Source organism: Gossypium raimondii, chromosome 3, assembly GCF_025698545.1.
Source record: "Gossypium raimondii isolate GPD5lz chromosome 3, ASM2569854v1, whole genome shotgun sequence".
Classification (NCBI taxonomy): domain Eukaryota; kingdom Viridiplantae; phylum Streptophyta; class Magnoliopsida; order Malvales; family Malvaceae; genus Gossypium; species Gossypium raimondii.
The window spans coordinates 62,538,984-62,549,560 of NC_068567.1; the positions used below are offsets into that span (position 1 = coordinate 62,538,984).

The 10,577-nt window shown below is 30.5% G+C and overlaps 1 protein-coding gene and 1 long non-coding RNA gene across 9 annotated transcripts; both read left to right on the top strand.

The window, feature by feature from the left end:
- Positions 1 to 1,855: 1,855 nt before the first annotated feature.
- On the top strand, positions 1,856 to 2,284 carry LOC105795474 (uncharacterized). Its single transcript, XM_012625112.2, has one exon. The coding sequence runs from the start codon at positions 1,856 to 1,858 to the stop codon at positions 2,282 to 2,284; it is 429 nt and encodes a 142-aa protein (XP_012480566.1).
- A 1,738-nt stretch (positions 2,285 to 4,022) lies between these two features.
- On the top strand, positions 4,023 to 7,260 carry LOC105795475 (uncharacterized). 8 transcript variants are annotated; one of them, XR_001134251.2, is made up of 5 exons: positions 4,023 to 4,135; positions 4,556 to 4,633; positions 5,072 to 5,172; positions 5,271 to 5,586; positions 5,829 to 7,260. It is a non-coding gene; the product is annotated as an uncharacterized LOC105795475 (long non-coding RNA). The 8 variants fall into 8 exon arrangements; XR_001134252.2 differs by having other exon boundaries at positions 5,382 to 5,586; XR_008194638.1 differs by having other exon boundaries at positions 4,556 to 5,586; positions 5,829 to 5,892; positions 6,475 to 7,260.
- Positions 7,261 to 10,577: the final 3,317 nt, after the last annotated feature.

The following is a 10,577-nucleotide window of genomic DNA, read 5'->3' on the forward strand; positions in this document are numbered from 1 at the left end:
GAGATAAGGTATACCATGCACTTCCCCACTTTATTCACACCACCAATTTGTGTAAAGGGTTTTTTCCCTCTTTTTTTTTTTTAATTAACGGTTGAAAAATTTATATGGTTGATAAAATAATAAGATAGCTACATATGGTAATATGTATTTCATATTGATGTACATTAACTAAATTTTAACAATAAAAATGGATGTAACTTTTAACAAAAAGACCATTTCAAAAAGAAAAGAACAGAAAGAGTAAGTCAAATGTAAGAAACTAAACTAATCCCTCCGATGAGGAATCCTCAATCAACCATAATCCTGTTCTCCTGTCACGAGCCATCTTGACGAGACCATCTGCGATCTTATTTTCTTTTTAGGGAATATGCTGTAGTCTCCATGTCCTACAATAGCAAAGAGCTGATGGATTCTCCTGACCGAAACGGAATTGAAATCCCCAAATGATCTATCCTAAAGACTGCTAATTTGAATTAAAATCCTCTCAAAACCCCAATCTAGTATAACTTTCAATCTATCCAAGATGTCTCAAAGTTTCAATCTAGTCTAGCACAATACAACATTCCAAATATCTGCTGAAACCAAGAATCTACCCTCCATTTCTTTTTAGTCTAACATATAAACACTAATTTACGTATTTTTTAAATAAAAAAATAAAATATAATTCGACTTATAATACAAATCCTCCGTGTTACTTTTATCCGTTACCCCAAATCAAATGAAAAGAGAAAGGAATTCCAACTGCCACTAGTTTACACTTTGGAAATAAAAAAGGTGGTAAAGGAATGGGGTATGATTGGAGAATAATATTCAAATCCCAACAATACTAATGAGGTCTTGCGGAGATTTTAGGTTGGGGTTTTATGTTGCGTAATATTGTTTGTAGGGTTTATCTTAGAGGCGACATTGTTGGGGAGGTAGTCACGGGCCTCGAACATGAATTGTAAGACGATCTTGAAGAATATTAAAAGTTATATATATATATATATAAACTATAATTAAACTTTCATGTATATAACTGCACCAAATTAAAATTACTGTTATAATTTATAAAATGAAGGTTGATATTTATATTATTATTTATTTGTGTTTATTAATTTTTATTACATTGTTTTTGTAATTTTTATTTTATAGTAATTGACCTAAAATTAATAAAATGATTGATTTGTCATATATATTTTTAGGCCAAAATAAACCCTCCATCTATATATATATTAATTATAAGAAGCAAAAGGTTAATTTTTTTATTCTTGGTATATTATCAAATTTAGCTCACAATATTTATATCTTTTGCTAATTTGGTCCTTATCATTTAATTAAATTTGGCCATTAATCTTTCAAAAAGAATCAATTTATTTTTTTTAATGAAAATGCTAATCAAAACATTAATTTTTTAACGATGTTGGCACAACAATCCGTGTGACAATCCATCCATACGTACTTTATGCTAACATGCCACTATTTATCTTATATATCATATTAACAAATAATTTAAATTTTATAAAATATTAAAAAATTATAAAAAAATAGTATGAAGTAAATGTGAATTAGGATGTAAGTTACATATATAAAATTTTATTTTCATTAAAATTGACAATTTAATTCTTTTAAAGATTGATAGTTAAATCTAACTCTTTTAAAATGTAAAGAGGAATAAAGAGCTAAATTTAACTTAAAAAAGGAATAAAAATTAAAATGATAAAGAAAATTGAAATTATTTACAGGAAATATCAGGAGGAAAGTAGGTATCCCTATATATGATTCTTCACCCACTATATAACTTTATTTCTTCTTCATTGTAGCACACATATAGTTTCATTTAAGGTAGATCTGCATTTGAATTCATCAAACAGCCATGGAAGCTCTCCTCTCTCAATTCACTTTCCTCTCAGATCAAGCTTTACAAGGCAACAAGAACTTCGACCCATCCGCCATGGAAGACCTAATGAAGCTTTTCGAGATCGAATCTTACAAAGCATGGGCAGCTTTGGAGCTAGAGGAAGAAAAACAAGTGAAAGGAGCTGAAATAACCATGCAACAAGCAGAGGATTATTTTGACTCAGTCATGGAAACCGCCGTGGATGAGTTCAGGCGATTCGAGGAAGAAATGGAACGCGAGTCAAAAGCTGAACTCAGTGGTGTTGATGATACTGCTGAGAAAGTTAAAAAAATGGGGGATTTGATGGAAAAAGGTGCAAACATTGCTTCTAAATTGTATGTTGAAGCTGCTATGAAATCTGCAGGTTTTAATGGACTTTCACCTAACAAGGTTCATCCTTCATGAAAAAAGTTATATATATATATTTTCTATTTATTTAATTTCATTTTTTTGTAATTTATATGTATGATTGATAAGGAAGCTTGATGGGGGTTTCTTTGATGTTACTGTTTTTTTTAATGGATTATTTGTTTTTAATTAAAATCCATGAACTGGGTTTCAAGCAATTTTTCCACAAATTCTTCGGCTATGAGTTCTTCTTTCCATGCACAGTCATAGAATCGTTGTTTATCATATTGTATTTAATTCAATGATTTCGTGTACTTGTAGCGGTAAACAATTTTTTATTCTTTCTATTAAAATTTTGAGTAAAGTAGCCCTTGTATGCTGATTAAAGAGGCAACTGTTCTGGGTTATAACCATTAACTAGGAGAGTATTCGATATTTAAAGTTGAGCTATGAGGCATTCTGGACGAATTGTCTATTTTAAATGAATGAATATATGAAAGAGTACTGATTCATACAGATAGTATGGAGGTTATTAAAGTCATTGAAGATAAGTAACCAAAGGATGCAAATTCAACATTGGTTAGAAGGACCAAATTAACAATTATTAAAATGTGAAAGATTGTGGTTTTCTGTATGTTCTTAGGAAGAATAATCGAGTTGCTGATGGGATTGCCAAATTGATTTCTGATAGTAAATAAGGTGCCCAGATTTTGGAAGATTCCTATGGAGATTTTACAAGACTTATGTTAAGATAAAGCAAATGGTTTTTTTTACTTCTAGTAATTTGATGTAAGCACTTTGAGTTTATTATATTTACAAAAAAAAAAAGAAAAAAAAGAGAGAAACTATTCTTTCTATTAAAAATTCTATCTATTTTACTATTAAAACTGATCATTGGACAAATTATGTGAAACTATCTAATTATTTCGTTAGTCACACAAATTTTTAGCAGTAAAAATGGATGAAATTTTTAACAGAAAAGACTAATTTATTTTTAATCTAAAGACTACTTGTCCAACTTTGAAGTAAAAATAGGCAAAAATATAATCAGACCCTTAGCTACACAAATTTTTAACAGTAAAAAAAGATAAATTTTTAACTAAAAGATTCAAATTGCTTTAAATGATTTAACCCCTAAATTGATATTTTTATTTTAAATGATTTAACCAAATATAACACAATAATTGTAAACAATATATTATTTAACATAAAAATTCCGTTAACAAGACTAGGGGTGTTCATTCGGTTAACCGACCCGAAATTGCTATAATCGAATTAACCGACCTTCCAAAATTTTTAACCGTTAACCGAACCAAATTAAAAAAAAATTAACCGAACCGAAATTTTTTCGGTTAACCGAATTAACTGAAAATTATGTGTTTTTTATTTTTGGTTAAAAATTACCCGAATTACCCGAATTACCCGATTAACCGAATTAACCGAATTACCCGAAAATTACCCAAATTACCCGAAAATTACCCAAAAAATTCGGTGTTGAGCTTGAGAAAAAATTAGGCCGGGTTTAATTTGACCTAGTTTAGGCCCTACCCTGCAAAATTCGGTTTACTCGATTTTTTTCGGTTAACCGACCGGTTTCGAACCGATTTAACCGTTAACCGAAAAAATCAAAAAAAATTAACCGACTCCCGACTGAATTTTTTCAGTTAACCGACCGATTAACAGAACTCGGTCGATTAATAAAAAAAAATCGGGTTAACCGAATTATGCACAGCCCTAAACAGACCCAAAATAAAATGCCATAAAGAAAATTTAGTTATATAGTTATTTCCTCGTAAACCAAATAGCTATTAAAAGGCGGGAATCTACATATCTCATCTGAAATTTAGATTTAGATATAAGCGAAGAAAATCTTTTGTTATTATTTTACCCAAAATTCTATAATTTCAGGTATGAAATTTTGTTCCTTTAATTTGCATAGTAATGTAATAGTAATAATAACGAATTCGCTCTCTATTTTTGAATTTTCGTTAAAATTTCTCCAGGGTTCGGTTCTGATTTGGTGTAAGTCTTTTTTGAATTTCAATTTCATGCGAAGTTCTAGGGTTCCTTCAATTAGATTGAATTGATCGATTTCGCTTCGTTTTGTTTGTTTAACTAGAAATTAATGGAAATTCAGGAGGAGGAGTCTCGAAAAGGAAAAAAAAAAAAAAAAAAACTACATCGCATCAATTAAGCTGATATTTTTATTTTTTCAGTTCTCTATAATTGAATTTTCGGGTCAACTTGATGAAGGATTAATTGAAGTTTGGTCTTTTAAAATTCCTTTATATAATTTAATGATTGACTTTTAGCAATTCTATTGTGCAGGAGAAACGTTTGATATTATTTTGTTATTTTGAGGTGATTAACCGATAGCATGTGCCTCAGGATTTACTCTCATAGCAGGTGATCCCGTTTATATTCATGCTATTAAAGTTAATCTTGTTAACATATATGCAAATGTGAGGAATATTGTAAGAAAGGTTGGGAGCTCTGGAATTTGTCTTGTGGATATCGGATTGGAATACGAATTCTTCAAGTTTATCTGCACTCAACCATAACTTATTTGTGTATTGTTCAGTGATCTTTCAACTTGACAAGAAAGGCTATGTAGTTTGCTTGGTTTTTACTATTATAATCTTTGTAGAATCTGAGTCCTAAGCAAGAATCTTTTAAGAAGTGGCAATTAGATTAGTTGGACGTGCCAAAGTGAAGGTGCTGCTGCAGTTGAATGTGTCATTGGCATTTTGTAAACCGATGGTTTCAGTTTCGGTTTCACTTTTATGGCTGTTGAATCTCTTGGTTGAGTATGTCTTGACATGCGTGTGATATCTTTCTGTTCAGGATGGCATAATTGCCTTCACTTCTTTGAGCACCTTCATGATAGTAGATTTATTTAATGACTACCGTTCTGATTATGAAGTGTTGCTGAATATTCCAATAAGGTATGATGGATTTATTACTTGACATCTTCTATGAAACTATCAACATCTCGGTGGGCACCTGACATGTGAGCCTTTCGCTTTGAAAAAAATCGAAATAGGATAAACACAAATACCATTGGAGCTAAACATAGAGATGTTACGAGAAGTGATAGAATAAATACAAATACAAATCTTATAGCTGTCGCTCAATTAATCGTGTTGTTGCACAGAAGGAAGAGTTGCTCTGTTAGTCTATGATGCTGCAAAAGTCATTTTCCAATGGTAAGACGTCACCGGAGCTGTTCTCAGATTCCAAAGCATTATAAGAGGCAAAGAAGTAGGAGCTCTAAATCTTCTAGCTCAAATCTTGTGACAATAGAGCAGAAAAGCTGAAAAGTGCTAGTGACATATTAATAAAAGACGATGAAGGAAAAGGTATATCAAATAGCTCCTCCTTGTGCATGTAGTTTATTTTCTTTTCAGAGTTCTTTTATATCTTCTTGAAGTTTATTTGGTACATTTTCCAAGTTTGCTGGTTCTATTAATATTTGAGAAACAATGTCACATTGAAGTTTGGAATCACAATGCTTTTGATTTACTGGAAGCAGATACATTATTAGATAGCCTCTTTTTTTTTTTTTTTTTTCCTTTTCTTGATTATATGATATTTGGTTCAGGGGGATGATGTAACCACAATTCATATTGGAAAAATGAAATCAAGGATCCCAAGTGGGTTCTCAGGTCTTGTGAAATTCAAAACTCATTTCATGCTTTAATTTTAGTCTTGATGAATGAAGATCATTCAGTTTCATGTACACAAATCCGTTTTTCTTACCTCCCACAGTTATATGGAAATTTTCCAAGCTGAGTAATGTGCTGTTTTGTACAGCTCATGCTACCTAATAACATCCAGTTAGAAAATGCAAAGGAAAATAATGGAGAGAGGTTATTTATGTGCTTTACCATTGTAGAACAAAAAAAGAGATGTCTGCAATTGCCAAAAGCCTCTTATTTTGTTGGTTTTGTTATTTACAATGATAGATAGCCATTCTAGCTAAGTGTTTTGGGTTGAACCGTTATTATTCACCTTCCATGAATATATGATGATGTCTAAAATGTACTTTGGTGCAAGGTTTGAAGTATCACAATGGTTATTTATATAACTGCAGTAAGTTACTTCACTACCTTCTGCACAGGATTTCTTGAAGGACAATTCTGCTAACTTGTTTTAATTAAACTGATTCAATGCACATTTATATGCCGCATTAAAACATATTTTAGTGCCTTTGTTCTCACAAAGGTTACTTTGCTGATTTCTTGTAGTTTACTTTGTGAATCAAGAATTATGGTGAGAGAAAGAAAAGAAAAAAAGGTAAAAGGAACACGACTTGTCAGCTGTTTTTTTTACTAACTGTTGTCTGGTTTAGAAAGAAATCCAAAATGGAAGGTTGCAGCTCTTCTAGAGGCTAGGCAAAAGGAGGTAATATCTAATACAAATGTCCTACGAATGCTTGTCTGTTCGTGTTTGTTTCACTTATTCATTTTCTGCAATGGGAATGCCATCTCATATATAACATTAGATACTTTTGTGGTGTGTACTGCCGAAAATGGTCCAGATGAGACGAACTCGGTCTTGACAGAGAAATCACACAGTTGGTTTCCCTGGTATAATTTTTGAACCCCTCACTCTAGTTTACGGTTGTGACTCAATGTTTTAGCCTGCAGCCAACTTTAATCAACATCGACAGGAGCAAGCTCGAAAAGAGAAAGAAGAGTTGGAAAAGTTGCTCAAAGAGAACCCGTTATAAGGAACTAGAGGAGCTTCAAAGATGAAAGGAAGAGGCCATGAAAAGGAAGCAACAGGGGGCCGGAAAACATTCAAATCAGACAAAATCATCTGTAAAGAACAAACTCCGACCGGAGTTGTCCTTTGCCCTCGGTTCTAAATGATTGATTTTATAACCAGGTTTATTTGTTCTAATATTTTGTACTGTAGCTGAACTTCCATTAGTAATTAAGAGCATATATATGATTGTGAATGTTGTTTTAAAGTTGAAAACCTATTCTGCTTGCTTTACCTTTAACCGGTCTCCGGTTTTGATCATGCAATCGATAACTCCTATGGTCATCTAAGCTTTGCTCTCATGGCGTCATGGGTCTATGATAAACTCTGTTGCTTCCTTAGGGACGAATTGACCGTTAGAATGAATTGAGACCTTTATCTCGATTAATTCATACAATCACTTTGAAAATATAGTACAAATTTTTCGAAATTCACCATCATAACCCTTCCTTTTTTTCTAAGTTACAATTTAAGCTCCGTTTGTTTCACTGAAAATAGCTTCTGGAAAATTATTTATGAAAAATGATTTACTTTTCTAGAAAAACTAATAGTTTATGATGTTTGGATGGATCTGTGTAAAGTATTTTTTATTGTTTAGAAGATTTCCTGAAAATATTTCATAAAAGTTATTTTCAATGAAACAAATATACATTTGAGATTTATGATAAGTAGTGAATTGATTACAAAGTAATGTTAAGGTGAATTTAAAGTAAATAATGAATCTTCATGATATTAAGGATTAAATTGTAAATTTTGTGAAATTTATAATTGAAACAAGAGAGGTGATATGCATGAAAATTTGTTATGTGAAATAAAATATTATAATGTATTGTTTGATTAAAGCGCTTATATGGTGAAAAATAAATTACATGGCAATAGGGACTAAATTGAAAAGTATACAAAAGTTTAAGTGTGAAACAATTGAATATGTGAATAAGGAAATTGTGATAAAAGTTGAATGAATTTGTTATGAGATGACAAAATATGCATAAAGTATTGTAAAAGTGAAATTTTGGAAAAAAATATGGAATTTTATGATGACAATGATTAAATTGTTAAATTTGAGAAAATATATGAATGAAATAATAGAAGTGAAATACATAGAAATTTGATATGTGAATTCAGGTATTCACATAAATTATGTGATTAAAGTGTAACAAGAAAGAAAATTGATTTAATATGATTAATTAGTGAATATTGAATTTTTATGACAAAAATAGACTGAATTAATGAAAATTTATGAGAGTTTATAAGAAAATATTTGATAAGTGAAGAATGTAGTAGAGAATGTAATATCCTTGTGCTTTGACCCGATGTTTGGGTCGGGTATGGGGGTGTTATAATGAAAAGAGCCTTATCAATTTGGAAAATGTCTTACGGAAAAACATAAAAAAAATTGGTAAGACATTTTACCGGAATAAAGGGGTAATTCTACACGGACTGAAATATTTTTTACGTTGCCCATTCTATTTTACATGAAACAAACATCGAAAAAATTTGAAAATATTTTTCATAAAAGCTATTACGTTGAAATAAACATAACTTGCCTAGTGTAAATAAGCAAAGCTAAGCATATGGCAAACCCAATTTAGCTTTATAAAATTATAAAAATCTGGATTTTGGTTTAATCAAAGTTACTATAAGATTAAACTAAATTTAATTTTCGATACAATCAAATATTACAACATATTTCTACTTTTTTGAGACACTTATATATTTTGTAGACAACTCTTTAAACTTGTGTTAAACGAAAGTCCCGCTTACTTAGAACCATTCAGGGGTATGACTCGGTCCCACATTCACATGAGCATATGTAGATATACATAGAATCCATTTATTAACCATCACTTTTGGTCCCAACTACCATACCCATCTGAAGTGATTGAAAAAACGTCTTATCGCTACCCTATCTAGACCTATGACGACAGACCACTTGATTATTTACCCTCAACTCGCTTATGAGAATATGACAGGTGGCACCTCGAGATTACAATTAAGAGTATATAAACCTTCAGTCCCAACTGAAAAAAAGGATTCCCTCTCTCTCTTACATTCTTCCTCCTTCTTTATCCCCCGTTTCCGACCTACCCACCATTGCTATCCAAGCTCCCTCAAAGTTGACTCTCCACCTAGCTCTAAGCGAGGTGAATTGCCCAGCACCACTATTGTCTCCTTGTTTTATCTTAACATCAACAACGTTCAACCTCATACCAACAAATTTTAAATTACATTTTCAAGGGAGGAAATACTGATGTGAAAAGTGAGAAAAGGACCTGTTTTCTGACTTGGAACAGTGAATCAGAGTTAGAGCTAATATATTACTTTTACATTGGCTGTGGGAAGAGGAAGTAAATTGCAGGCTATAGGCATAGATTCTATCTCTTTGATTACTGTTTTAACATTTTAAAGCTGCATGCATTCATATGTTATATATATATATATATATATATATAGGTTGAGGATTCGCATGCTAAACAGTTGGATTGAATTGATTTGAATAGAATAGAATTATTGTCTTGTTCCATAAAGTTGAAAAAATAAAAAGAAATAACAGTTCCCATAATTTTTTTAGGGTAAATTTCACTTAAAGGTCATTGAATTATTCGAAGGTTTTTATTTAAGTCGCTAGGCTGTTTAAAATTGCTACTATATAGTTTTCTATTTTCACATTATCTGCACTAATCGAAAGCTCTCTTTCCCTTTCTCTTTGACAACTTATTTCTTTTCCATTAAACAGCTTTGAATATCACGAATTTACGAATCAAAATCCAAACAGATTTCTTCTCTGATCTTCGACACTGATAGTCTGAATAATTTGGGTTTAAAATATGTTGTTCTACTTATCGATGGATATTGACCCACCGTATTGATCGTCGAATTGTCGCTTAAAGCTTGTTAGTCGGACTTTTTTTATAAAAAAAAAGTTTAACAGTCCAATGACTTTAATAAAATAATTTAAATAGTTTAATAACTTAAATAAAATTTTTAAATAATTCAATAATAATTTTATAACTTTTTAAAGTCGAAGGATGAAATTATAATTTATCCATAATATAATGATATAAAAGGACATGACATGAAATTCTAATGACTGAAAGTCACTGTCTCTGACTTTGTTGGACGTAGACTAATGATGGCCCAATCCAGCATTGTCAATGGCGGTTTTAAGCCCTATACCCTAATACATGGATTTGCTAAAACCCTAACCCTAACATGTAGGTAAAACTACATGTCAAATCCATTTATTATAAAAATGGGATTAAATTGGTTTTTTAAATGGATATTTATTATTTAAAAAAATATTTGTTTTCATTTATAATTTAACTCTTTAAACTGTAAAAGATATTTTTAAACAATAAATATTAATTTCGATAAAATTTGATCTTATTTGATTTTTTAATAATATAAGAGTTAAATTAATTCATTTAATAGAATGATTAATATAATCCAATCCCGATAATAGAAAGATTTGTAGTAATTAAAAAATCTACAAGGTTTTATAAATTTTCATGTTTTTAATTATTTTTTTAATATAATTGAAGTATACTTAATTTAATTTTGCTTGTAGAGTTTTTTTTTTTAT